The sequence below is a fragment of the Alternaria ventricosa genome (assembly GCF_023758065.1).
Source record: "Alternaria ventricosa strain BMP 2768 chromosome Unknown scaffold_33, whole genome shotgun sequence".
NCBI lineage: Eukaryota > Fungi > Ascomycota > Dothideomycetes > Pleosporales > Pleosporaceae > Alternaria > Alternaria ventricosa.
Genome location: NW_026055713.1, coordinates 183,287 through 210,099, shown reverse-complemented (window position 1 = coordinate 210,099; position 26,813 = coordinate 183,287). Strand labels below are relative to the sequence as shown.

At 55.0% G+C, this 26,813-nt stretch overlaps 12 protein-coding genes across 12 annotated transcripts; 3 read left to right on the top strand and 9 right to left on the bottom strand.

Moving 5' to 3' along the window:
* Positions 1-919: 919 nt before the first annotated feature.
* J4E93_010659 (uncharacterized protein) lies at positions 920-3,806 on the bottom strand (the record flags this gene model as incomplete). The annotated part of the gene is made up of 2 exons (XM_049348537.1): positions 920-3,703; positions 3,801-3,806. The coding sequence occupies 2 exons, from the start codon at positions 3,804-3,806 to the stop codon at positions 920-922; spliced, it is 2,790 nt and encodes a 929-aa protein (XP_049194374.1).
* A 495-nt stretch (positions 3,807-4,301) lies between these two features.
* J4E93_010658 (uncharacterized protein) lies at positions 4,302-5,799 on the bottom strand (the record flags this gene model as incomplete). Its single annotated transcript, XM_049348536.1, has 2 exons — positions 4,302-5,240; positions 5,290-5,799. The coding sequence occupies 2 exons, from the start codon at positions 5,797-5,799 to the stop codon at positions 4,302-4,304; spliced, it is 1,449 nt and encodes a 482-aa protein (XP_049194373.1).
* Positions 5,800-6,249: 450 nt separating this feature from the next.
* On the bottom strand, positions 6,250-7,839 carry J4E93_010657 (uncharacterized protein; the record flags this gene model as incomplete). Its single annotated transcript, XM_049348535.1, has 1 exon — positions 6,250-7,839. One exon carries the CDS (start codon positions 7,837-7,839, stop codon positions 6,250-6,252), a length of 1,590 nt encoding a protein of 529 aa, XP_049194372.1.
* Positions 7,840-8,180: 341 nt separating this feature from the next.
* J4E93_010656 (uncharacterized protein) lies at positions 8,181-9,419 on the bottom strand (the record flags this gene model as incomplete). Its single annotated transcript, XM_049348534.1, has 1 exon — positions 8,181-9,419. One exon carries the CDS (start codon positions 9,417-9,419, stop codon positions 8,181-8,183), a length of 1,239 nt encoding a protein of 412 aa, XP_049194371.1.
* A 592-nt stretch (positions 9,420-10,011) lies between these two features.
* On the top strand, positions 10,012-10,842 carry J4E93_010655 (uncharacterized protein; the record flags this gene model as incomplete). The annotated part of the gene is made up of 2 exons (XM_049348533.1): positions 10,012-10,096; positions 10,151-10,842. The coding sequence occupies 2 exons, from the start codon at positions 10,012-10,014 to the stop codon at positions 10,840-10,842; spliced, it is 777 nt and encodes a 258-aa protein (XP_049194370.1).
* Positions 10,843-10,969: 127 nt separating this feature from the next.
* Positions 10,970-12,209, bottom strand: J4E93_010654 (uncharacterized protein; the record flags this gene model as incomplete). The annotated part of the gene is made up of 2 exons (XM_049348532.1): positions 10,970-11,734; positions 11,916-12,209. The coding sequence occupies 2 exons, from the start codon at positions 12,207-12,209 to the stop codon at positions 10,970-10,972; spliced, it is 1,059 nt and encodes a 352-aa protein (XP_049194369.1).
* A 1,233-nt stretch (positions 12,210-13,442) lies between these two features.
* Positions 13,443-14,336, bottom strand: J4E93_010653 (uncharacterized protein; the record flags this gene model as incomplete). The annotated part of the gene is made up of 1 exon (XM_049348531.1): positions 13,443-14,336. One exon carries the CDS (start codon positions 14,334-14,336, stop codon positions 13,443-13,445), a length of 894 nt encoding a protein of 297 aa, XP_049194368.1.
* Positions 14,337-15,049: 713 nt separating this feature from the next.
* On the bottom strand, positions 15,050-18,424 carry J4E93_010652 (uncharacterized protein; the record flags this gene model as incomplete). Its single annotated transcript, XM_049348530.1, has 3 exons — positions 15,050-15,368; positions 15,423-18,212; positions 18,261-18,424. 3 exons carry the CDS (start codon positions 18,422-18,424, stop codon positions 15,050-15,052), a joined length of 3,273 nt encoding a protein of 1,090 aa, XP_049194367.1.
* A 285-nt stretch (positions 18,425-18,709) lies between these two features.
* J4E93_010651 (uncharacterized protein) lies at positions 18,710-19,502 on the top strand (the record flags this gene model as incomplete). Its single annotated transcript, XM_049348529.1, has 2 exons — positions 18,710-18,785; positions 18,835-19,502. 2 exons carry the CDS (start codon positions 18,710-18,712, stop codon positions 19,500-19,502), a joined length of 744 nt encoding a protein of 247 aa, XP_049194366.1.
* Positions 19,503-19,744: 242 nt separating this feature from the next.
* J4E93_010650 (uncharacterized protein) lies at positions 19,745-21,511 on the bottom strand (the record flags this gene model as incomplete). Its single annotated transcript, XM_049348528.1, has 2 exons — positions 19,745-21,350; positions 21,414-21,511. 2 exons carry the CDS (start codon positions 21,509-21,511, stop codon positions 19,745-19,747), a joined length of 1,704 nt encoding a protein of 567 aa, XP_049194365.1.
* Positions 21,512-22,037: 526 nt separating this feature from the next.
* Positions 22,038-24,788, bottom strand: J4E93_010649 (uncharacterized protein; the record flags this gene model as incomplete). Its single annotated transcript, XM_049348527.1, has 5 exons — positions 22,038-23,716; positions 23,771-23,779; positions 23,942-24,113; positions 24,249-24,416; positions 24,744-24,788. 5 exons carry the CDS (start codon positions 24,786-24,788, stop codon positions 22,038-22,040), a joined length of 2,073 nt encoding a protein of 690 aa, XP_049194364.1.
* A 454-nt stretch (positions 24,789-25,242) lies between these two features.
* On the top strand, positions 25,243-26,211 carry J4E93_010648 (uncharacterized protein; the record flags this gene model as incomplete). Its single annotated transcript, XM_049348526.1, has 1 exon — positions 25,243-26,211. One exon carries the CDS (start codon positions 25,243-25,245, stop codon positions 26,209-26,211), a length of 969 nt encoding a protein of 322 aa, XP_049194363.1.
* Positions 26,212-26,813: the final 602 nt, after the last annotated feature.

The window sequence follows — 26,813 nt, the reverse complement described above, 5'->3', positions numbered from 1 at the left end:
ACCGCCGCCTAGAAGTCCTCATATTCGTGGCATCGAGTTTCGGGGCGCAACGTCGATCGTTTGGCGTTGGGATAGCCATGGAAGCAGCAGACTTCTGCACAGTCTACCAATGCTGTCGCACGTTAAAAGCGCGTCGCAATTGACCTATCTTAAGGATTCCATAGTGAAGGGATGCTGCGCTGGTATCGTGATAGTGCGGTCGATGTCGAGAAGAGCTGTCATCGCGTTTGGCTGGGGGTCCATCGAAGAAAAAGCGAGATGCAGAGTCAATAGCTTCCTAAAGCAGACTTGATACAATAAAACATGAGCAAAGCAATAGACTAATAAGAATTGAAGTACGCGAGATTATGAAGGAGAGACGTAAAGCCGCAAGATAATGAAGATGATGAGAAGAAATGGAATCGCAAACCACACGGCGACAGCACAACAACCTACCTGATCCTACTAAATGCCTTAAAGCCAGATAATTATCCTCCTTCTCCGGGTGCAACGGCAACGGGCTTCTTATCTACGTGCGCTTTTGCGCCCTACGCCCTCACACGCCCTACGTGTACTCCGCGTCCCACGCCTTTCCCGCAGGAGATCCCCGCGGAAAAGTGGGTCGTACACACCGACTTCGCACCTTCCCTCTCGCACACAAACCTGGAGAGACCTTCCGAATTTGGATGCGCTTTCCACGGCGTTATCAGGCGGACGCTTAGTTGTCGTTGTTATCTTCACTGAGCTTGTGGGATAATGTGTGAGGCACGTGGTTGCGTCTTGACGGAATGTGGTTTCGCTACGGGCTCTGGGAGGTCTCGTGCATTGCGATGATCGACGCAAGCTATCGTGCATGTTCCATAGTTAACGAAGTAGAATACGCGAAACGAGTGTATGTCAGAAATGTATCTATTCGGATTGAAACTGCATCACAAAGCTACTACGCAGCGTACTTCACCGCGAAACTAACCGACTCAAAGACATCCCAATCCTCCTCACTTTCCTCATTACCGAAAATGCGCAGCGCACTAACCTTCATCTTATACACCCCCTCATCAAGCACTGTACCATCCGCCATAAGTCCGTTGAAGTACGCGCGCACCTCACCCCTCGCAACGTACGTCTGCGGGAACCCCGCCAACGCACCCAGCACCCTGTCTCCCTGCATAACCTCAACGCGCACCAACGACGATCCAACTAGAGTGCCAACGTACACATTCGGTGTGTTTTGCATGTCACCACGATCAGTCAATGGCGGGTTCTCGGGGTCTGGTCTAGGGATGGTGTAGGATACGTTCGCAGGCGCGGGAGAGTATCCTTGCGCGAGGTAGACTTTGTCGGCCGTTGCGATGGGCACGTCGCGCATGTTTCCGACGACGCCTAGATAGGGCAGGTGGAGCTTGTCGCCGATGCTGAGGAAGCCGCTGTAGACAGGGAGTAGGGTTGCGTTGACACCTGCGGGTGGTGTGATGTCGACGGTGACCTTGGCGGACTGGCCGGCGGGGACGTTGATGCGGTCGGAGGAGAAGGAGACAGTAGCCCATGAGTCAACGGCGGGGTTGGGGAACACGCCTGTACGTAGGTCGGGGACGTTGGGTTGGAAAGTGTACACTGTGACGGCTTTGCGGTGGCCCAAGTCGAGGACCTCGTCGGTGGAGCCAGTGTTCTTTATGCTGAAGGTTCGGGTGCCGACGAAGTGTTCCGTGTCGTTCAGCATGAGACTGTCGACATCGAGCTCAAGAGTGGTGTGGGCAGCGTTCCACGCTTGGATCAGCCCGGCGCCTTGCTGGGCGACTGGAGCAAGAATGTCGGGGTATGCCTTCGTACCATCGTGCCATGCAAGTGGCTTGGACGTGTGTGTGAGGATCCTGCGAAGGCGCTCTGGTTCCAACTTGCCGTATACTTCACCAAGCATTGCGTAGACACCTGCGACCAGCGGCGTTGCCATGCTGGTACCAGTCATGACGCGGTAGCTACCCAAAGCCGTCGGATACGTGCTCAGGATGTTCTCTCCGGGTGATACAATCTGCGGAGTCATGCTCAGCTCCCAGCTTGGGCCCCAGCTACTCAGCTCGCCCGCGACATATCCGCCAGTCTCATTATTCTCAAGCTCCTCGAGGTGCGTTTGGGTTCCATTCGCGGGTATTGTCACGGAGACGGTGCTGCCCTGCGAAAGGAGGGAAAGCCAACGCTCAGCAACGTATGGGACAGCCTTGACTACTCCTTCGATCCCGTCGGCGTAGACGTATGGCTCGTCCCGCATCGTGAGGTTGCTGCGCTCATAGTAGACGATAAATCGGGCACCCTTCGCGGCGAGGTTGGCGCCTTGATCTTGCGGATAGCATTGGGTTGCCCTTGCATCCTTGAACTCCAAAAGCACCATACGCTGGCTCAGATCTGGTGTGTCATCGGGCAAGGGCTTGCAAGCGTCATCTACATCGGCAGCAGACCACAGCTGGAGTGTCGTGTCGGCAGCAAATTCAGGTACACCCATCAAGAAGCCGAAGTCGGTCGTGCCGTTGCTGGTAACATTGGCACCAGTCGTGTAGGAGCCTCGCTCGAGGAACGTCGGGAATTTCGTATTGGACACGGCTCCCGTACCCATGACGCTGTATCCCGTTGCCGGCGTAGAAGCGTAAAACATGCCCTGGCCTCCGCCGTTGCCTTCGGATATCACAACTGGAATACCGGAGTCGACAATGCGGGAGATGATGACAGCGCGTACATCCTGCGCCCAGCCCGACTCATCGCCGTTGGAGTACGAGATGATGTCTGCGCCGTCCTCGACAGCCCGAGCAAATGCCATCAGCTCGATCTCGTTCGTGGAAGTTGATGTGCAGCCCCACATCCTGTATGCGCCTAGCTTTGCTCCGGGAGCAGAGCCTGTGAAGCCATACTCGTTGCCTTCGAGCTGAGCGGCAATGGTGCCTGCAACGTGGGTACCATGTCCCCCGCAATTGTCCATGGGGTCGTCATCTGGCTCAGGGTCTGTCTTGCCTGGTATGTAGTTGTCGCCGATGAAATCGTACCCCGCTTCTACCAGACAGCCCGGACCAAAGCATCCACCGAGTGCTGGGTGGGTGTAGTCGAGGCCGCTGTCAACGATAGCGACGCGGAAGCCTTTACCGGTGACGCCCTCTGCATGTAGCTTGTCGACCTGGGTCATGACGTGAGGGGAGAAGGTGCGCTCGGATGTGATTTGCCGCTTGGTGCGCTTCTGCTGGGAGGGTGCTGCAACACTTTCCTCGCCCGAACGTGTGGTGATGCGCGTCGGCCATATGTTCTCGACCTGGGGCTGGGCCTTCATCTGACGCAGAAAGTCCCCGCCAGTCGAGTTCGAGCTCGACCTCTTGACTTGGAACGAGACACCCTTGAAGAAACGGAAGCTCAGGTCCATGCGAGGTTCAACCTGTACGCCGCTGGCCGCAAGAGACGCGTAGAATGACTCCGGTGTCTCATTGTCATCCGCGAACTCGACAATGTAGGCACCGGGCATGATGCCGCCTGCCACAGGCGTGTCATTTGCAGCTCGTTGTACAATCGCATTCGGTTGGACTCGAGGATGAATGGGCGTTGACACGGCAACTTGCGCACCCAGAACAAGGGCCGCGATGGCGCAAGAGATCTTTCCCATTGTCAAAAGCGAGCGTGAGGGTGATGCGTGTCTGGCATCGCAGCCATGATGACCATTATATCTGTACGAAGACCAAGCCCGTAGCGTCACCTGGAAGCTTTCGGGACATGTCGATGTTCATGCGCACTTCGTATAGCACGGTCAGGTTGCCCAATGTGCCCTGTATGTGGACAGGAAATAGAAACACCAGCATGGAGATCGTGGATAGTGTCCACTTTTCAATATTAGCTATCGGCCCCTTTCCCCGTTGCGGACTACCACCGGAGAATTCAGGCTTCTTGCGGACCGAGCCTTGGCCGTTATGGCGGTGACTGCTCGAACTCTCTCATGAAATCTGATCCGCATCGTAAGTTAGCCATGTTGCCGTGCGAATACGATGCGATAACGCGTGACGCGATTTCTTGGGGGAGAAGGACCGAGCTGTGAGCGGGGTCGAGAAGGCGCTTTGGCTTCATTCAGCGCGTCGTGAGCATGCCGCCTCGTATTGGAGGGGCCTCGCAAACTCCACTGGACAGTTACGAAGGCACATGGCATTTGACGATAGGCGAAGGATAAGGCAGTGTTTGTTCGAGGTTGAAGATGCGACCTCAGCTCATGTCACGCGGGAGTGGCGCCTTCACACGGTGGGGCTTCAGCGCCTAGCGCGCCCACCCTGCGAACCGCCAGGCCACTCTCCACATCCACTACTCTACGACATCGTCGCATTCGCAGCCTTTTTGAACAGAAAACTGATCATCGCTCTACCAGGCACACTTGCGCTCGCAGTCCCATCACTCCCCACCGTCACCATCGCGGCACTCATATCGTGAGTATTATCGGTGTACCACGCCCTCACATCCGGATACCCAGTCAGCGCAACACTCACACTCTGCGCACCCGCCGCAGAATTAATAACCACAACCGCCACACTCCCATCCTTATTAACAAAAGCACCAGCCTTGACATTCGCCCCACCACTCGCCCCCACCCTCACAGCACCCGGCCTAACGACGCGAAACTGCGCGAAAGCCCAAAGCCGCTTGCTAACCTGGTAGTTCTGGCCATCAACAAGAATGAGCTTCTCGTTGTTATTATTATTCGTAGCGCGGTCCTGGACGCCTTCCCAGAAGATGTACGCAGACAGATTGGAGTTTACGACACCGTTGAAGACGGTGTTCGCCCAGGTGAAGCCATCGCCGGCACCGCCGTTGGAATACCAGGCTGTGCTCCACCCGCCGCTCAAGTCTGAGTACTCGGTCTGCCAGACGCGAGCGGCGGTGCGCATGGTGCCGCTGATGCGCGAAGTGTACTCGTGTGAGGTGATGGCGTAGACGAGGCTTTCGGCGCCGGCAGAGGCGATCTGCTGCGCGTGTTGGGTTGCGACGTTCCAACCTGTTGCTTCGCAGCAGTTTATGCCGACGGAAGTCAGGTTCGCACGGTCGAGTGTGGGGCGGAGAACTTTGATGAACTCGGCGGCTCGGGTGCCGGATGATTGCATTGAGGCGTACGAGGTGGATAAGTCGGGCTCGTTTAGGAAGCCGAGGTGTGTGACTTTGACGCCGGCGGATGCGTAGAAGTTGATGTATGCGACGAGGTAGTTTGCGTAGGCTTGTTTCCAATCTCCAGAGCGGCAATTGGTACCAGAGACCTGGGGCAGGTTAGCGGACGCGATGAGGGAACCTCGGGGATGCACGTACACCACAGAGCTGGCCGCCGTTGGTTTCTTGGTTGTTTGTCTTCATGCATCCAGGCGCACTCCATGCATTCGCGTAGAAGGTATTTACGCCATACTCTTGTGCTCTCTGGCTGAGGAACAACTGTCCGCTATCCTTAGCATCCCAGACGTATCCGCTGTAGTTCGTAGTGACTTCCGCTGGTGTGCTTGGGCATTTGGGAAGGATCGTGTTCATGAAATCGCTGTTGCTATTGGGCGTCGAGCCAATACCGTTGCGCACGATTGAGAAGCCAGCGCCGGTGGTCGTGTTGAAGAGTAGATCGAGAACCTCGCGCTGTTTGGGCTGCTGCAGATTGACGATGAGATTTGCGCGCTGGAATGCGCCTGAGAAGCCGAAGCCGTCAATCGTCTGGTATCTCTTCGTCAGGTCGATGGTGACTTTCTGCTGCGCTTGGCGACTTTCCAGAGAGACTGCCAAAGTGACATGCGATATGGCCGCAAGGGCCACAAGATGCGACAATACAGAATACATGATGCTTTCAGCGATGATGAAATGAGCAAGACAGCGGAGAGCATCTTGCTGAAGTATGCATTGCGGTTGAGATGTGGGGCTTAAACAGGCTGTTCATCGTATCGTTCAATCTGCATTCGGCGCAGATCTCATCAGTATCGTGTGGTGATTTGCGCGTTCTATATTGTTCCGTGCCCTCCGATCGAGGCTACTATATACACTTCGTATCAGACATGCGGAGGACCAGTACCCCACGATTCCCTTGCGCCGAAGAGACTGAGCGTGGATTTAGCCGACAAGTCTTTTCACACAAGCATGAGCGTGAGTGTGGAACTCGAGGAGAGCTTCTCCACTGCAATCAAGTGTCATGAACAGCACCGATTTAAAGTTATTGATCTAGCTCGTGATATGCTAGTAACACTTGCTGCGCTCGCGGAAGAAGAGTGGAAGATTACACATATTCGACAGCAATCAACCCAACCATCCGCCTACGCCTGGCGCTTGAGAGTAATAGCGCGACCTGCGCACAAACATGGCCGGCCGCTTGGGCCGATCTTGAACAGCTGGTCGTACATCCAAAGCCACCCGCTTCTCAGCCGGTTCCTGGCTTTTGTCTTCCGCTACCCCGTCCTCTATCTTTACCGAATGAATAGGGTGCGCCTTCGACTCAGACTGCGGTGTCTTTCCCGCTCCCAGATTCCCATTCACCTTCTCCGCCGTAGTCCAACTCGCGTTCATACAAGTAAGCAACGCGAAAATCTTAACAAACGCATGCAAATGGCCGAACAGCAAATACGCCGGAAAATACACGATATCGCCAGGATGTTTGCGAAAGTGTTCCAGAATCTTGACAAACTTGAACGACAAGATCCAGAGCGTGAGCGCAGATGCGCTGATAGGGAAGTAATCAGTCTTTCCGTACTGCTTCAGGGAACCACGAAGCGTCATATACATACACGTTTCCTGTGTGAGCGACTGACGGAAGAACCACATGAGCAGACTCCACGACATGAAGGGATGACGCACCCACGTCAGCCTACCCATCAACTGCGCCGGGTTGTTGCGCCAAGTCGTGCGTGTCCAGCGGAGTACTTGACTCATGAACTTGGGCCACTCGCCCAGTTCCGTCGTCATAACGCTATCGAGACCAGCCTGCAGACCCATTTTCCAGTCATGTTCAATCAGCCAGCGGGTGTGGAACTTGTCGTCATCGGAGTTAAGAGGCTCGGTTTTGAAGGGCATGTACGAGTTTAGGTATCCGTTTAGGAACTCGGGCGATGCATAGATAGTCGTGCGGAAGACGCCGAAACGGCCTGGTAAGGTTGATAGTCCGCGGTCGATGCCGTAGGTGCCGCGGTACTCGTAGGAACGGCGCATCAGGTAGGTCATACCCATGAAATTCCAGAATCCAATCCAGGAGAAGGGGTGGCCGCGGTGCCGAGCTTGTAAATCGGCGCTCACGGCACCGACTTTTGCGTCTTCGAAGGGGGCGATGACGGAGGCGATGAAGCGCGGGGATTGGGGCCAGTATGTGTGATCGTCCTGGAGAATGACGAGCCGCGTTTCGACTTGCTTGAGTGCTTGTGCTGTTTGTTCCCGGCGGGAGGCCTTGACGCGATGGGCCACTACGACCTTGCTCTCTGGGAACAAAGCTCGGAAAGAGCGAAACTGTTCAGCGGCTTGTGTGCCGGCGGTTGCGATGATGAGCTTTGGTACGCGTTGGTTGAGTATGGAGCGGACAACGTGATGCAGGGTTTCGCACATGAGGTCTGTGGTGGGTATGATGACTGTGACATCATTGATGTGGTATGTGGGATTGGGCGGTATAGGTGTAGGCCGGTATCTATAGGTGCCGTATAGACTGATGAGAACGCGGAGGTAGCGGAGGAGGAAGACAAAGAGGAAGGAGATTGGGTAGATGTTGCGATGCAGAGACTGGTAGATTGGCCACTCTGTGAGGCTGGTTGACAGGTAGAGTAGAGGTAGCTTTAGATCGTGGCTACTCTCTGGCAACAGTGCGATCAACGCATGTCGCACAGGAAATAGTTCGGCGAGGGTCATCGTGAGCTGATGCTAGATTTGCTGAAAATGCAAATTGCACAAATGTTGTAAAGAACAAGCAAAGAATGACGCCGTAACAAGATGCTGTAGTAGAGTGTATTGCTCATATTGAGACAGCGCAGGAGGTTCTTTATATCGCAAAAGATCATGGAATAGACAGCGAAGTATACTGTGAGTATATGAGCGGTTCCGGTCGCGCATATGTGTTTGCTCGTCAGCGCATATAGAATAGATAACAGGATTGAGACAATAGAGTGATCGCATTTGGTATCGGTGTTGTGAAGGAAAGAAGCCCAGATAGAGGCGAGAATAGACACGTGACGGCGAGGAGACCCCCCTTCTCACACCGCGACCCATTCGTACGGCGGCAGCTTCGAATCATCCGGCTTGTCACCCGGTAGTAGCTTGTGAGCTTTCGTCTTGCAGAACACCCACGCGAGCGCGTCGCGTACTTTTATTGCCAATGCTGTCTGCGGAAAAGCAAACTGAGGGAAGCCAGGCGGTAAGTCTGCACCATCACCTTGCACCTTACGGTACGTCGCTTCGTAGCGCTTGAGCGCAGCCGGAATGTCGTTGCTGTGCTTGATCTTGCCGAGCTCGCCTGCGAGGAAGTATGCGCCTTCGACGGCGAGCGAAGTGCCAACACCAAATGTGGCGTGGGCGGCATCGCCAATAAGTACAGCGCGATTATTCGTCCAAGTAGGAAGCTTGACATACGCCGAGCGGCTCATATAGAAGTCGTCGCACTCGTCCATACCAGCAAGAATCCTCTCAGCCTGCCAGCCCGCATCGCAGAAATATATACGAAGAAGCTCCTTCTGCTTCTCAGGACCGCTTTCCAACGCTGCTTCGGCGAGCGCATCGTAGTGGTCATGTGCTGGCGTTGTGACGACCACGTAGCATCCAATTGTTTTTCCGTTACGATGCGGTCGCATCATCAAGCCTCGGCCTTTTGGTGCGTTGTACCAATACCAGTGCTTCGTGTCCGACTCGATGCGGGGGATGCTGAAGTACGCGATGTATTGCCCGATGAAGTTGTAACTTCCCTTTCGTGTCTGTTCATCGAGGATCAGGGTTCGTGTTCGTGATGCGGAGCCGTCTGCACCGACGATGAGGTCGAAGCTATCTCTGGCTCCACTGTTGAAGGTCACATCCACCGTCTGGTCTGTTTGCTGTACCGCTGTGACGTAGTCGCCGTACACGTAGTTTACGTTCTTCATTCCCTTTGACGCATCCAAGAATAGGCCGCAGAGATCTGATCGTAAGATCTCATACTCGGATGTGAAGCCGCCTTTTCCGAACTCGGCGACGATCTTACTTTGTGCGTTGATCAGGCGTGTGCCCTCTTCTGTGGTGTTGCGTGCAAGTACGCTTGGCAGCAGGCCCATCTTCTCGACGATGGAGATGGCTGGACCGCGAATCTCGATGGACTGGCCGGTGGGGCGAGGGAATGGCGAGCGTTCTAGAACAGTGATGGAGGCATTGAGACCTGTTCTGGTGAGCCAGTAGGCGAAGGTTGATCCTGCAATGCCAGCGCCATTGACAAGAACTTTGAGCTGGGGTGCTTTGGTGAGAGACATGGTGTAGATGAGATGTTGGACGACAATCTATCGAAGCATCATCATCAGCGCGACATGTTAGTTATATACCTCAAAGTTGTGACGGTCTTGTACTCAAGGCGTCCAAAGCTCAGCCCTGGTGCGCTGAGGCACGCCTGACCCGAGATCAATCTGGCCCGAGATGCGTCAAACCCGAGCTCTTTGGCACACACACATCCATACGAGGCGCACCTAGTCGATGAGCTTATCGCAAATAAGCACTGGCTAATGCGCCGCACCGACATGGGGTGAATTAAGGTATGTTGTCGTGGTCCAATAGTGTCGGAGTCAGAGTGCTGCCTGGCATGAGGTGGGCAGGCGGCTGGGTTGGTGGGCGTCGCTGGGGCCAAGCCGTCTCTTCCCCGCCATGCCCGTTCCGTTTACACACGGGAGTCCGTAACTTCCGGCTGCGAGTGCGAGCGCATCGTATCTACGGTCCCTGTAGTGGCATGATGTAACGACGCCACAACGGCCGTAGCAATAGCCACTTTCCACCAAACTCACGCCTCTTCTTCACGCCCACGGGTTCCGTCTAAGCCTGCGAACACTAGCCCACCTAGAAACACACCACATAATGGCGCGCATTCTTATCACAGGCTCTTCCGACGGTCTCGGATCAGCCGTCGCCAAACGTCTCGTCGCAAATGGACATTCTGTTGGTATGTATCTAAGATGCCCGTCTTGAACATCACCCAGGCGCTGATGCGATGCAGTTCTTCATGCGCGCAACGCTCAACGTGCAAAGGACGCCACGACAGCTTGTCCTGGGGCTGACACAGTCGTGACGGGCGACTTGTCCAGCCTTGCAGAGACCAAGAACATGGCAAACGAAGTCAATAAGCTGGGAGCGTTCGACTGCGTGATTCACAACGCCGGACTTTATCAAGGCCCATTCCGCAAGACAAGCGAGGGGATTCCTGCCCTGGCGGCCGTCAACACTGTAGCGCCATATGTACTCACCGCACTCATCACCCGTCCCAAGCGCTTGGTATTTCTCTCTTCCGAGATGCATCAGTCAGGTTCTCCTACTTTGGACGACGTCCTTTGGCAGAAACGCGGCGAAGGCCAATACAGCGCGAATGCTGCCTACTGCGCGAGCAAGCTTCACAACGTCTTGCTTGCCAAAGCTTTCGCCCACAGATGGCCTGACGTGAAGAGCAATGCATTGGATCCTGGCTGGGTGGCTACCAAGATGGGTGGCAGTTCGGCGCCAGGCAGCGTTGATGCGGCGGTCGAAAGTTACGTTATGCTTGCTGAGGGAGAGGAAGAGAAGGCCAAAATGAGCGGGTGCTATTTCCATCCGAACAAGCGACAAGGCACACCCCATAAGGCAACAGAGGATGAGAAGGCTCAGGACAAGCTGCTGGAGATTTGCGCTGAGTTCTCTGGTGTTCAGCTTCCATGATGGTTTTCATATCACAGTTATGAAGGAGCTTCTGTTATTTTGTACACCAGCGCTTGCAAGACACATTCGAAAAGAGAAACATCATTACTACCAACTGCTATACCATCACCCCAACCCATCCACCCATCTACTCCCCCTTCACCCTCCTCTCCCAAAGAAACACATAATCATCCATCGCCTTACTCACAAAATCCTCCAAATCCGCCGCAAACTCCTCATTCCACTCTTCCACCCACTTCTTCCTCTCTACCTCCATCGTTAAACCTTTGGCCTCATACCCCTTCTTAATCCCCTGCAGAAAGTCAACATACATCTCACAAGCATTCCGTAACAACCAAAGACTTACCTTGCTAGCATTAATCGTACTCAGAAACCGGGCCATGAGCGGATTATCCTCAATTTTCTTCTCCTCCCACTCGTACTGCACGGCCTCGGGGTCGAGGCCACATTGGAGGCACAACTGGCGGACGGCAAGCGGGTTGTTCATGATGTCGTCGGCGTCGATGATGCGGGGGACGATGCCTGAGGTGGCCTCCCGCTCTGCATACCATTCATACAGCGCGCGCGTGTATTTCAGCGTGTAGGTTGTGCATGTGTACAACGACCGGGGCTTCGTGAACATGTCTGGGAAGGAATCTTTCTGCGCGCGCAGCATGGACGGGAACATTAGGATTGGATGCCGGATTTGGAAGATGGGTTGGAGGGTCAGGAGGAGGGAGTCGGGGACGGAGGTGGGGTTTGTGTGTTGTAAAGAGGAGGAGGAGGAGGAGGGGGATTCATTGCGTTGGTGGATGGTTAGGGCTGGGGGGTTGTCGTGCGGGTAGACGGTTGAGAAGAGGCGGTCTGGCCCGGAGAGGAAGATTGTGTGTTCTTTTACGAAGGCTTGTTTGTTCTGTTGGATGTTGTTAGTTGGGTGTTGTAGACGAGACTTGGATAGCGAGGAGTGGGACGGGCCAGCCCGAGCACGTCATCTCGTGGGCGGATCACGACGGGCGCATGTGCGGTTGTGGCGCAGCCTTGCCTTATAACTTTAAACCCCACATCTCGACTTCATCTCTTCCTTCCCTACTTACATTCTTCGCGCAATCGTCCAACTCGTCCTCCAAGCTGCCAAACGCCTTTTTGAACGTCTCATATAACGCTGTCCTTTCCTCCTCAGGCCACTCACTCAGCGGCCCTTTCTCGAGATTCATCAGCGTCGCAAAGCCGCCGTCGAAGAGCTTGTAGCCAGAGTTCTGGTAGCCGGGCTGCTTGGACATCATGGTTTGGAAGAGATTGGATGCTGAGCGGGGGTGCGTGAGGAGGTAGACTCCGCGGCGACCGGGGGGGAAGCCATTCGGCTGGGGCGGTTGGAGTGTGCCTGGCATGTTTGTTTGCTTCCAAAGTTAAGAAGATGTGGTAGGTTATTATCGATAAGGAGAAAGAAGAGTCTTAACGAAAAGACGTCTTTAATCAGTGAGTAAAAGCCACGTCGGGAGAATACAGGCAAGAAAAGAGCTGGCTATCGCAAACACTTATGCGCCTGCGGGACAAATACACCCCGTCACTTGTACCTGGTATGAGGATCATCACGCTGCAGTACAGCGGCTACCCACTGCTCGACTGCCAACGGTCTGACTGTCATGGTGTCCACATGGATGCGTCGGCGGCCGACGAGCCCGAAAGAGCGAAGTAGATGGAGCGATGCGAGCGACATTCAAGGATAGCTTTAGGCTGTGGCAAGGCGACGCTCCACAAGCGTCGCATACAAGCCCCGCCCACGTCCAACGCTAAACATCAGCCACCTTCAGGTTACTCACTTTGCGTCTCTCCAAAAGGCTTCTCATCTGTATTATCAAGAACGTTAGAATTGAAATATCAGGCAAACTTCCACCTCCGCCCCACCTCCTCCCCTCCACCTCCCCCACCCACCCATGTAAAGTGACCGCAGTCGCTAGTAAATGCACCTGGGCAGTCGCTCGCGTCAGCGGCCGACAGACCGACGTTACACTATCGGCCGAATTCTCGACGCTGATCTTGCTGGGGCGGGCACAATCTAGTACGATACCTAGTACGACCGGCTGCTTCGTACATCAAGGAACGGGGCTGGACTGGACGCACGCAGTAAGTATTAGTACATCAGGCGATTTCAGCGGGTCATGTGTAGTAAAAGCTAGGATTGATGTGGGGGTATCATAGTAAAATTTTATCTTATCAGTCAATCTAATCAGATCGATCGCCGAGATACGTGCGAGCTCTTTTCGGACCCTCATATCATCTTTCGGAGCCCAACACCACTGCCGTAGTATTTCATCTCGTAATACACAGCTGTGACTTCTATTGCCGAGGTCGCTTTGCTTCGATGTAGACATTCGACATGCTCATCTTCCGTTATCGGCTGCGCGCGTGCACACAACCCTACCCCGTCGACCAGAAATTGCCCTTGCTCGCATCGATCGGAGGGGCGCGCCAGGATAGTGAAGCACGCAGCAGATTCGTGCGGTCCACTGGCGTAGGCAGAGCGTCGTTGGTACCGCGGTAAGCGTGGAAGAGGGTGTTTCCTGCATGGTCTATGCATCAGCGTTGTGAAGGACAAGCACTGACTCATCCGCGACTATGCTTCAGCCCTCTTTCCCAGCCTGCTCCTGCTCCTTGTCCTGTTCGTGCCCATGTTCGTGGTGCCCGTTGAGATGCAGGATCCGCTTCATGCCGTCTACACTCTTCTCCAGATGGGGGTGTCGGGCTATGAAACCTCCATGATGGCCGTTGGATGGAGTACCGGTAATAGTGCGCTTCTTACCGGCAAGAGGGTCAACTGCAGCTACCCGTGGAGGCCACTCATCCGAGTCCTTCCAGCCTTGTACCAGCGCCTTGGTCATGTCTGCGAGGTTGATGGGGACTGAGGGCGTGCGCGACGAGACGACAATCTTCTGGAAGATGTCGCGGTATGCTTTGGGGGTGATGGAGGCACGGATCGGGTTATCCTCGAGAAGACGCGGCGCGACAGGAACGAGGTCGAAGGTGTCGGGCGTGGCGCTGGTGATGGAGTGCGATTCCGAGCCGGTGGGTGTGACGGCGTGCTCTTCGGACGAGTAGCCTGCGGCTGAAGACGGGCGGTTGGCCTGTCTTTGGCGGTTCGTGCCGTACTTCTTCACGCTCGCTGCGCCCGTCCACACGTCTCGTCGCTCGACCCAGATCCTCAGTCCTTCATTCTCTTTCATCTCGCGCTCCAGCCTCTCTCTACGGCGCCTTCTGCGCGCCTCCCTGGTGCTCGCTACCGCATCGCCGATGCTCTCTGGGTTGTCGAACCTGTACGGGCCGACACCTTCATCTTCTTGATCCGAGTCTCCAGATTCCGACTCGCCGTAGTAGCGCTCGCGAAAGTCGGCGGCGTCGCGAACCTCTTCGTCTGAGGCTGACCAGATGGCGGGCACGTCGGGATACTCCCAGTCGTTGCGCAGGCGCTCATCGAGGTAGCGCCGGGAGGCTCGGGCGGCGCTCAGGTTATTCTCCATGGCTGAGGCGTGAGTGCAGCGCTGATCGCAGGTGTGATGGGCAGAAGAGTGGGGAACTGCAAGCGGGGACCAGGCTGACTGTCAGACCCCAAGGTTGGAATTGCCCAACTTCCAAGCCTGAATACCAAGACTAGTGACGCACGCGATTATCAGCTTGATCACCGTCTCGCAACCGTCAGACAAATATCGCGATGTGATGCGGGTATTTTGCAGAATCTCGAAAAGATCAGACGGTCGTGGAAGCGGGTAGAGAGTGGGTATGCGAAAAGAAAGTACAACCGGCAGTGGCCGCGATTAAGAGGGTCAAGGGCAGAGACAATGCGACAAAGCTTGAGTGGGCTTTGCGCTGGCACTGGCGCGAAACGGATCGTTGACGTCGACCGCACGCAAATGCATGCAGGGCAGAATGGCGGGGCCTGCACTTTACCCAGCCGAGCAAGCGTCACATCACTCCACCTTCCAAGGTTCACCCAATTGCCCTTCACGCTACAGGCCACACATTGTGAAAATCACCTTGTACCCGACAGCATACGTATACATTACTTCCATTTTGACTATATTGTTTCAAAACATGCGAACTAACTAAGTTCGCTCTGTAGATACGCCATGAAGTACTAAACCATTCCACCTCCTCTAAACCTATCCATATCATACACACCGAACAACAAACCCACGCCCATCACCCTTCCACTCCCTCCCTAACAATCTCAACCTCACTTCTTCTTCCCCTTAGGCGCAGCCTTCGCCTTGCCCTTACCCTTAGGCTTAACTTCCTCCTCATCCTCGCCGTCCTCCTCCTCTTTCTTCTTCTTACCACCCTTCTTCGGCGCGGCCTTCTTCTTAGGCTGCTTAACATATTTATCCTTTGACAAATCCACATCCTCCTCTTCATCCTTGACTTCATCCACAACCTCGCCATCGTCAGATTCGTCAATCGCTTCTTCGAGATCGGGCTTCTCTTTGGCTGCTTTCTTGGGCTGTGCGACGGAGGAGGCTTTCATGAAGGGGAGGGGGTGGGATTGTTGGTTGTAGCTGTGGATGTGTTAGTGGTGTAAGGGGGTGATAGTAAGATGAGGGGGGACTTACAGTCGGGTAAAGGTGGACTTGGTCTGTGAATCAATCTTGACCTTCTCTTGGTCCATGGGTCCGACGCCTAATTCCATGATGGCGTCGAAGTCGTCTTTGGTTAGGTAGTAGCTGTCCATCAATTCGATGACTTGTGGGACAGCGTCCTTGCCTTCTTTCTGCAGCTTTTGCACCAGGTCCGTCCAGAGAAGTGGGACGTACTGCTGCCGGACTTCGTGTCGGTCACCGGACGATCGTAGCCTCATGTGAGCTTGAATCTCCTTGATCATTCGACTCAGCTTGTTCGTGGAACTGTTCTTTCCAAGCCATGATGTGAAGCGCGTCTGGTTTCCAGCAGTGCTACCAGCAACGTAGCTTGCAGGCCTGACGAAACTGAAGACTGCGTGTGTAGGCATCAAACTCCACTGCTGCTGAGAGCCGTGAATCATGCGATCCACGAGATCACCATCACTGATACTGTCGGCTGCTAACGACGCCAACTCCAGATTCTTCAGGTTCTTCTCTTTGCCAGAGTAGTTCAAGGACTGCATCGGGTTTGTGCCGAGGTAGTTCTCCTGCAGCATCAACGGACTGAACTCGTGGTCGTTGAAGTAGAGCTCAATCTTCTCGTTGAGTGTGGCTTTGCTGCTCGAGGCAAACATGCCACCACCGAGAATCTTCTGCGTAATGTCCCATGGCTTCAAGATGACATGCTTCTCCCAGCTTTTAGACATCGTCTTGCCCTTGTCGAAATCCATGGCTGTTTGATCGAGTTTGGCGGTGGAAATCATGTTGACGACCTGCCGGATATCGGCGTGGCTGCCCTCAATGAGTGCATTAACAACTGGAGCAGGCATCTTTAAGCCTTCTCGGTATGCAATGGTCATGATGCGTGATCGTACTTGGTCGACAGTGGGCCGTCGGAAAGGCAGATCGAACGTGACGTAGTCGAAGGGCTTCATCTTTGGCAGCTTCCTGTCGTTGCAGATGAGGATCATGGGAACCTCCGTCTTCTTGCACACAGCTGCGAGCGCACCGACGCCACCACGGTCACCCGCAGACATGCCGTCGACTTCATCCATGATCAAGACGAGCTTCTTCTTAGCCGCCTCAACCTTCTTTCCGTCTCCAGCAAAGTAGCCGTGGAGTGAATTGGTGCTGAGGACACCACGTAGACCGTCCTCGATGAGCTTCTTACTTCGGGTATCACTGGCGTTTCTCTCGACGATATCGTAGCCTTCCAGCTTGGCGACAAGATGCGCTGCGGTAGTCTTGCCAATACCCGGTGGGCCATGTAGCATGATGGCACGAAAGTTTCCGCTACCGTCTTTGCCAGCCAGCTTGAAGCCAGTCTTGAGGTTCTTTGGAAACATCTGCAACCAGCGCTGGATCCTCTCAACCGTCGCCTTGTTGCCGCAAATCTGGTTGAGTGATGTGGGTGCATACTTGGTAGTCCACAAACGGGAGTCTACGGCCGGGCCTGCACTCTGAGCAGCTGCTGTGACGGCAGAGGCTGTCTTGCTACCGGAAGCTTTCGCTGCTGCCGACAGCTCTTTCTGACGCTTCTTCTCCTCTTGCTCAAGCTCTGCAGCTTGCTTCTTGATCTTTTCCTCCTCCTTGCGTTGCTTCTCAGCGTGCTCGGCCTGTGCCTTGCTGTCGCCCTTGTTGCCAGCCGCCGTCAGCTTCTCGATAAGCACCGTCAAGCCATCCTCGTCGATTGTCTTGATTTCCATCTCCTGGATCTTCCGCAGTTTGCTCGGGCCGGCATCGGTGCCTAGCACAACATAGTTGGTCTTCTTGCTTGGAGCGCCAGTGACCTTTCCACCGTGCCGCTTGACCAGCTCTTGAGCTTCAGTGCGACCCCACTTCTGCAGCACTCCTGTGAAGACGAATGTGAGGCCTGCAAGACATGTCTCTGAGCCTGATGGCATCTCACTAGATCCGCCTCCGAGTGGTGCAGCTTCTCCACGACCTGCGTTCGCCTGCCAGTTGAACTTGGCATTATCGTCTTTGGGTGGTGGGGTGGGCGCTCGCACTGTAGGAATGCTGTCGTAGATGGCCTGGATGTCTGCGCTGTCTTCGACCTCCTCCTTCTTGGCCTTCTTTTTCGCGGGCGATTTCGGTGTCGTCGTTGTGGCCTTCTTCGGTCGTCCTTTCTTAGGCTTCTCCTCCTCTTCCTCTTCGTCGTCAGATATGGGTGACTTTCGCTTCTTGCCCGCAGTCGATGTCTTCTTTGGCTTGCTCTTCAGTGCTTGCTCGTCCTCGTCGGGCTCCACAAAGTCGTCTTCCGCGTCGATGTCCTTCATGTCGATGTCTTCATCTTCTGGGTCGAAGTCATCTTCCTCCTTGATCGCCTTTTGTTGCTTGGCTGGAGCCTTTGGTGTTCCGCGATGTGGCAGCTTCACAGGTACATCGTCATCGCTGTCCGAAGCTTCCTTGTAGTCGTCTTTGCCCTTGCCCTTGATATTGGCCTCGAAGATATCGTCTGCGTCCTCCAGGTCGTCGTCCGGGAACTCGTCCTCGTCATCCCGCTCGGCATAGGATGTAACGGGTTTCTTCGCACGGCCAGATGCCTTAGCATTGGTAGCCGGAGTAGCCGCCTTCGACGCTTTTCCGTTCGCCTTCGCAGGTGCCTTCTTCGGTGTCGCAGCAGGTGCATCCGCGGCCTTCTTCTTGATAGGTTCAGTTCGCTTGGGCTTATTCGAACTGGCAAAGAAGTCGGATGTGGTGGTCTCCTCGAGTACAGGCTCTGGTGTCGGTTCGCGCTTGACCTTCTTCGCGGCGGGCTTCTTGGGTGTCGCTTTCTTTGGCCTGTAAACTGTCAGGTTTGACGTCACCAAACAGGAATTGTGTACTCACTTTGCCTCTTCCTCATCATCGTCGTCAGAGTCCTCCACGACACGACTTGTGCGACCCTTCTTCTTAGGCGCAGCCTTCTTCGGCGCAGGCTCATCTTTCTTCTGCGATCCCTGGCTTGCCTTCGGGGGCCCGCCGCCAAAGAAGCTGCGAATGTCGGCAGGCATCTTGACGATGAAAAACGCGTACGATCAGTGAGTGGCGGTGTGACGCGTTCACTGACAAGTGTTGAGCCAAACAATGGGGAGAAACGGGGTTTGGGTGGGTTGATGGACAACAGGCGCCATTGACGTGCACGACGCGACTTCGCGCGGTCATTAGGCAATTAGGCAGGCGCATCGACGCCACACCCCCGCGTGCGCCACAGCAGCCACATCTGTGTCTTGGCATCAGAACTTCGACACCAAAGTTACGGAACGAGTGGCCTGGTGCAGGTTCAACATCACAACGCCATGCCGCCACCAAGGATATCACAAAGCCTGCTGGCTCAATTCGGGAGACTGAACATGTCCGCATCAAGACCCACACGTACGACTCCCAATTCCCACCTTCCACAGCTATGCTAACGCACCCCCAGTCCTCCAACAAACATGCCTATCTAAACCCCAACCCACCACTCCCAACACCCCCCGCCTCTTCTCCACCACCCGCCCCCTCCTCAACTACCTCGCCCCCAAAGCCGGCGAATCACGCAAATCACGAAAAGGGCGCTGCCGCGTCCCCACCGGCGGCAGCATGCGCGGCACAACCGTCGTCTGGGGCGACTACGGGCTCCGCATGCGCGACCACGACCGCCGTATCTCCGCGCAACAACTCCGCATCGCCGAAGAAACCATCCGCAAGCGTCTCCGCGGCATGAAATTCCGGCTCTACATGCGCATCGCCGCCAACATCGGCGTGTACACCTCGGGCAACGACGTGCGCATGGGCAAAGGAAAAGGTAGTTTCGACCGCTGGACTGCGAGGGTGGCGGTGAGCAAGATCATCTTTGAGATTCAGGGGGATTTGCACGAGCAGGTTGTCAAGGATGCGTTTAGGTTGGCGGGGAATAAGTTGCCGGGGCTGTATGAGTTTGTGAGGAAGGGGGATGCGCCCGTTATGGGGATTACGAAGGTGGGGTTGAATGGGGTTACGGAGGAGGATTTGAAGAGGCCGAGGAGGAAGGAGCCGCTTGAGCAGACGGCGGGGAGGATTCCTGATGCGAGTTCGGATGCGCCGGCGAATGGGCCGAGGGTGGAGATGTAGATGGGGTTTGGGATGGAGGCTGTGGACTAGAAGGATTGAGGTCGTCTGCCACTTCAGCTGCGTGGACGATGTTACCAAGTGTAAATGCAGTATGTAACATGTATTGAACTGTACAATTATGAAATCGACAATGGACAGTATGATCAATATCGACCCTGAAGAAAGCACAACAAATAATGAATGGGATATCTAGGTATCAACACTTAAGCACAACTCTCTTCTCATCAATCAAAACACCCCCCTCACGCCTTATACAGCGTATCCAAAAACCCCTTCGCCAAATCCACAACAACACTCTTATTCGGCAAGCTGCCCGCAACACCATACAACGCAGCCGTATCCCCCTTAACCGCGCCCTTCGCGCCCTTACCCTCCGCAATCCTCTTCCGCTCCGCATCCCTAACCTCCTCCGTAACCTCAACCAGATCCTCAATAAGCTTATCTACCACCGCAACAATCGGCAGCGTAACAGCAATGTGAATAGCAGGCGGGTTCTGGAGCGCATTCAAATGCCATCCTTTACCCGACATGCCATCTGCGATGTCGTAGATATCGAGGGTGTTGGACAGGAAAGATACGACAGAGACCATGGGGCGACCGATGATCTTGAGATCAGACGCGAGTTCAGGTTTCTCGCGGATGGCGGTTTCGATCTTCTTCATGCCGCCGACGATCTTGTGGCAGGCGTCGAGGTAGCCGTTTGCACCTTGCTTGACGAGACTGGCCCAGCAGCCTGCGATGAGAGCACCGGGGCGCGAGCCAGCGATAGAGGGGGATGCGTAGACGCCGCCGGACCAGTCAGGCGAGATGAAGTATTGGTACTTGCGGTATACGTCGGAGCGGTAGAGCACGGTGGAGTTTCCTTTGGGCGCGAAGCCGTACTTGTGGGTGTCGCAGGAGATGCTGGTTACACCGGGCAGACGGAAGTCGAAGGGCTCGAATTCGAAACCCGCTTTGGGGAGCATGGGGATGATGAAGGAACCTAGGCAGCAGTCCACGTGAAGGGGAATCTTCTTCTTGACAGCGAGTTTGCTGAGGCCGGAGATGTCGTCGATGATGCCGTGGGGGAAGTTGGGTGCGGAGCCGACTAGCAGGACGGTGTTTGGGTTGATGAGACGGGAGACGGAGGGTAGGTGGACTTTGTAGCTCGGTGCTTTGCATGCGACGAGGTGCATCTTGATCTTGAAGTACTCGCAAGCCTTGCGGAAAGCCGTGTGTGCGGTTTCAGGCAGGATCATCTCGGGCTGAGTGACGCCACGCTCGGCGTACGCCTTGTTGCGTGCGGAGAGACAGGCCATGAGGATGGACTCTGTGCCGCCAGACGTTGTGACACCGGCTGCATCGTCTGGTGCGTTGAAGAGGGAGAGCACCATAGCCACAATCTCGGCTTCCATCTTCCTCACACCAGGGAACACATCCGGGTGGATGGGGTTCGCAACAGTAAACTTGCCAAACGCCTCCGTCTGCAGTCTGATCAACTCCTCCCCACCGTGGTATACCGCACCGCTGACTCTTCCATCTTCCCACCGAGTATGCTCCATATCAGCCAGTTCGCCCAGCTTCTTGCGCACCTCCTCTTCGCTCCATCCTTCGGCGGGCAAACTAGTGATGCGCTCGACGCCGGGACCGCTCGGAACAAGTTTGCGCTCGAGTTTTAGGAGCGAATCAGACACCTGTGCCTGGACCTTGTCGCGCACGCCGGGAAGTCGTAGGAAGACGCCGTAGAGGTAGCGGCGAATGCTGATGTAGGCATCGCTGATGGAGCCGAAGATGCCGCGTCCTTTGAGTTGGTAGAAGGTGATGCGTGTCCAGCGGAGGAGGAAAAGGACGAAGATAATATTGCGCAGGCTAGATATCTCAAGTCAGTATTTCGCTCTTCGCTTATCGTTATCGGAAGGGAAGGGCGCATACACATCGATGTTCAAGGCGACGAGCTGGCCATTAGCGGAGCTCTTCCGCGCATTGAATGTGTCGCGGAGACTGACGGGCAAGCGCGACGAGCCGGGCATCGTGGGTGGGGTGGGCGACAGTGTGTAGGTATCAATCAAGTCTACGCCAAAGACATGATAGTAGGAATGTCGAGTTTGGGTCGCGGGTTGGCGCTTTGGTTAAGCATTTGCAAGAGGGCTTGCCATGTACGTCAATCACATGTCGCAGCCACTGGTGCAACGGCTTCGGACTGCCGAGGAACCCGCGTCCGAGATCCTAGCGGGGCATTTCCACTTGAGGAAGTTACTCCTACACAACAGCCATTTGTAAGTATTATCAAGGTAATAGTCGTCGGATTATATTACCTGGAGGTAGAGTGACAGAAGCCATCAATCAGAAGTTCAAGTTTTGGAAGGCAAAGGCAATGAAGCTGCCCATGAAGTCCACCTCCACCCCGCTTCCTCCCCTCCGCCTCCCCCACCAACCCTTCACACACACGCTGCGCTCTACATTAGTGCAAAACCGTCGGAAAATATCAACTCCTCGATTATCACTTCCATCACCATCTCTAGTTGGCGTATAACTTTTTCCATTCATAAGGTGTGTCTACTCCATCATACCATGCCACCTCCAATGCGCACCCATAGCAAAACTTGGCATAACAGCACCACACTCCTCACAGCGAAAAGAATCGCCATCTGTCATATCTTCTTCATCCTCTTCCCAAACATCTTCATCCTCCACAGGAGACCCGATCTTCTGTGACGAAGTGGGCAAATCCTCAGAACCTTGCCTGTGAATAATCTCACCTGTCGGCCAAGCCTCGTCCATCATGTATTCTAGGCGTTGCTGGCGTGCTGATTGTAACCAGGGTGGTTCGTCTGGTGATGGAGATGTTTCGGGTTGAGGCTGCTGTTCATTCACCAGGTTTTCTTCAAACATGGATGGCTCTTCATCCATCATATATTCCTGACGTTGCCGCCTTGCTTCTTGTAACCAGGGCGGTTCGTCTGGTGATGGAGATGCTTTGATCTGAGGCTGCTGTTCACTCACCCAGTCTTCTTCGAGCAGGGATGGTTCTTCGTCCATCATGTGTTCCTGTCGTTGCTGCCGGGCTGCATACAACCAGGCCGGTGGTTCGTCTGGTGATAGCGATTTTTCTGCTTCAGCATGCTCTTTACTCACTAATGCCTCTTCGAGTGGTGCAGGCTCATCATCAACCCTCCACTGCCTAAGCACCTCATCCTGCCTCCTAAACATCTTCCCAATATCCCTCCCCACCCCACCCCTCTCCCTCGCCGCATCCGCCATATTCGTCACCGCAACGTTAACCAGACTCAAATTCCATCCCTTTTTCTCCGGATGCAACTTGCGGAACAGCGGTAGCACAGTCTCTTGAAGCAGTTTCTCGACCACGGCATCCATAGTATTATTATTGTTGTCTTTTAGGCTGAAGACAAACGTTGGCATGGGTCCGGATTTGGATATGCGTGCAAAGGACCGATTGCGGGTGCCATCTGGGTTTTGAGGCGCCCGTGGTCGGGTTGATAGTCGGAGTGATTTCGGGTGAGCGAGCCAGCGCTTCATAGGCTTTGGAGGGGCGGAAGTGGGAGCCGTGGATAGGTCGGGCGTGTTGTCATCTTCTTCTTCTAGGAGATCGGTGTGCATTCGCTCGAGCAGACGCCTGGCTAGCATGCGCAGCTCTTTGGTCACGGCTTCGAGTGTGTCCAAGCGCATGTAACTGTCCTCTATACTGATTTGACGCGGTATTTCGCGTGCTTGGCCAACTTCTGTGTCGTCACAGCCGTTCAGTAGACCCCACACTTTGGTCCCGGTGCCATGTGGTACGCCCGGACCACCGAGTATCCGCTCCAACGTCTCCGGACCGATTCCAGGATGCGTCCTTACATCGCGAACAAGAACAGCCTCTTTAGTCCCACCATACACCAGTCCAGCATCAAATTCTGCCGGCCGCTGCAGTAGGTGGGTACGGAGCTTTTGTGCTATCTTGAACCCTATGCCGGGAATCTTACCGACTTCGTGATCATCGATGAAGGCAGTCACGTTGTCGATAGTCTCATCGTCTTCACCAGATGTATAGGGCGGGACCAGTGTAGTCTGAGCATTGGGCTTGTATGTGTTGCCAACAAGCTTTGCCAGAAGCTTGTTAGTAGAGATGCCAACCGTGGCCGTGTAGCCCTTCTCTGCCTCGAGTCGAGTTCGCACGTAGTGTGCTAGATGGCTTCCTAGAGCCAATCGGAGGTGCAGCAGATCGGGCGTGGTGCCTACAATCGATCAGTTCCAACGCTCGGCTATGTACAGCATCTTATGGCGCATACGGTGGGCACCTGCATAATCGAATCACAGACTGTTGGTGGCAGTTCCATAGGCACGGTTGCTGGTTTCAGTAGCCGCAAGGATTCAGCAAGGGCTGTCAGCCTTGCCGTTCGCGGTCCATTCCAAGAAGATGTTTTTGCTACGCCACACCGTATGCGCCGTGTACAGCTTACCTAAGTGTTCAGAGGCCGTTTTGGGGTATAGATGACCACTCAGCCGCGTCGCATCGTAAGGAAACCCCACAGTGGGATCGTTCCTGTCGAGACAAAAGAAGGCGTTGCTGAGGTCATTAGAGTTGAGAATGCTGACATTGTAGTCGATCATGTCGGTGACATCTAAAAACACCTAGCCCGCCTTAGCATGACTCGCATGAACGATACGGTGAGGGAACAGAAAACGTTGGGACTAAAACGATATTGCAAAGGTGGCGGTGCTGAGACACGAGGGTTGAGAGTGGAAAGGCGACCAGGAAAGACAAACCTCATCAAAGCCTAGTCGTTCACAACGGGAGTTCCAGGAAAACGATCGCAAGAAAGCATAGAGTTCTTTGGAAGCATTCCGGAAGCGGGTAAGATCTTCGCCCAGGACGATGACTACATCTGGGCAGACCTTCTTCGCTTCGTGGATCAGCTGCAGCTTGTGCAAGCCCTGGGAGAGTCAGACTGGATCGATGACACGGGCACGGCGGTAGTCAAGGGATCGTACGCGTCGGCGGGCCTCATAGTTGCATGTGACGACTATCTGTTTTTGCTGCACGGCCAGTGGCAAGCGTCGTAATGCTGGGTTTTCATGTTCAAATACGCTGGCGTAGAAGCAGTCCTGTGGGGAGGGGCACGGTATACGTTACTCTTCTGCGCAGACTCGGCCGCACGCGGTAAGAAGTACGTACGTAGTCCTGTGGATACGAGGGAAGGTTAGTAGGTGAGGCCGAATAGGGCGACCAAGGCGTGAAGGCTGTGCCTGGTGCTTACGAACAAAGTGGACGATGACGGAGTCGGTCTGTCGTTTCAGTTTCTTCATGGAAGAGGCAGAAGCGGGGGACTGCAACGAGAAGCGCCGGTGTTGTGCAGCAGTTTCAGCGACGTGCGTGTTGTGTGGAGATGCAGGTGGTGGTGCAGCGGGTGATGAAGCGCGCGTGAAGGCGCGACGTGTGTGGCCAGGTGCGAAACGCCGCCCGTCAACGCCAAGCGCCGGGCGCGGGTAGCCCAATTATGTTTGCCACGCTGCATCTATCTTTGGAGCCGGCTAGTGGCTGCTGGGTATTTTGGGAGCAGCCCCAGCCAGGCGCTTCGTGTTCAAGTCTCCGCGCGTTGGGGCCCATGCCAAAGACCGTCCTGGTGGATCCGCAGCCGACATGGCAGTGTTTAATAGCGATGTGCCCCTCTAGCACTCGCCAGTCTCGCCTGTCCCTAAGTATTCGCAATATCATCTGCACACTTCCGGCACCAGCCTCATACCCGTGGACACCCCCCACATGATGCTGTCCACCCTCCAGCCCTCCCACCCAGCATCATCTGCCATGTCCGGTATGACCTCAATGACTTCCTCCATGGCCACCTCGCTGCCTATAATACCCCCGCGCCAGGCCCCGCCCCGGCCCAAACTCTCCATCAACACTGAGCAGCCGCGCATCCTGGGCAAAGGTGCCAGTCTCCGTCTTGAAACCCTCAGTGCCGTCTCGCCCACCGTCCGCAACACCTTCTCCAACGCCTATGAGCGCCCAGCAACCGCCCCGACTCTCCAGCGCCCCTCAAGACCCCAGCTCTCCATCGAGAGCGACGTGCCCGCCACCAGCGGCTCTACCAGCGCATCAACGCCAAGCTCAGCGTCTACCCTCTCCTCCACGCTCACATCGGCCTCCAACGACTCGGCCACGCTCTCAATACCCTACAAGCAACCCCACAACCTCGCCTCGATCCTCTCCAACAGCCCCGCGCGCTCGATAATACCACGCAAGATGGGCTCCAGCCGGCCCATGTTCCCCGCCGAGAAGCGCGTCTCCTTCCGCACACCACTGGAAGAGGAGATCACCACCACCAGATACACCCTCGCACATTCCGACATCGAGTCATCCGTCTCAACCCTCTCCTCACTCGCATCCACCGCCTCCACCACCGACTCTGACGCCTCGACATCACAGCCGTCACTAAGTCTCAAGGCTTTGAAGAACCCCTCCGAAACCAGCATATCGCCCCTCCAGCTCTCCCTCATCAGCACATCGTCCTCCGCAGAGAGCTCACCAAGACCAAAGTCGCCCCGCACAGGCGAGAAGCGCGACTCGTCCTCCTCAGACGACGACAGCGACTCAGCTCCCGAAACTCCCGTCGCCGGACGACGGAAGCGGACGCGAGACTGGCGCTGGACACTCGGACCCTTGCCTTCAGACAACAAATCGTCAGTATCGTCGGCGAGCGATGCGACGGTCAGCGAGGACAGCAGTTGATGAAGTGACGGCGCGCATGATTACGAACTGTACAGAGTAGGACGAAGACAACGGATGCGGCGTTACATTCCCATAGCATTTCTCGGTGTTTTATTTGTCACTTTCCATGATACCACATTTGCATATCTCTATTGTCCTGGACGAGACAATCGCTAGCATCGCATTACATTGCATTTACTATTACTTTAACTACCATCATCAAATCTACATACTACTACTCTGCTCTCGAAAATGAGCGGACCGACACTACACTACATACATTTGACTTGCATACCACTATATTAAACACTGCACATCACACTCTTTTCGACTTGACTTGACTTGACATGACCCTCCCAACCAAGTGCAAGTCTTATCCGAATCCCCCTCGCGATCATCACTCCTCGGCCATGTGACAGGATCGGCTGCCGATCGAACATCGAACGGCGGTGCGTGCGGGACAGCCCACAGCCACCGACCGCACATGACAAGGGCCCCAACATCGCAAGTCTACGCGACACACACGACCAGTTGCCAGGGTCTCGGAAAGCAAAGCAATCATCACGAACAAAAACGTCCATGATCCCGAAATAACATCATTACGTGCGTGAACAGCTAAAACG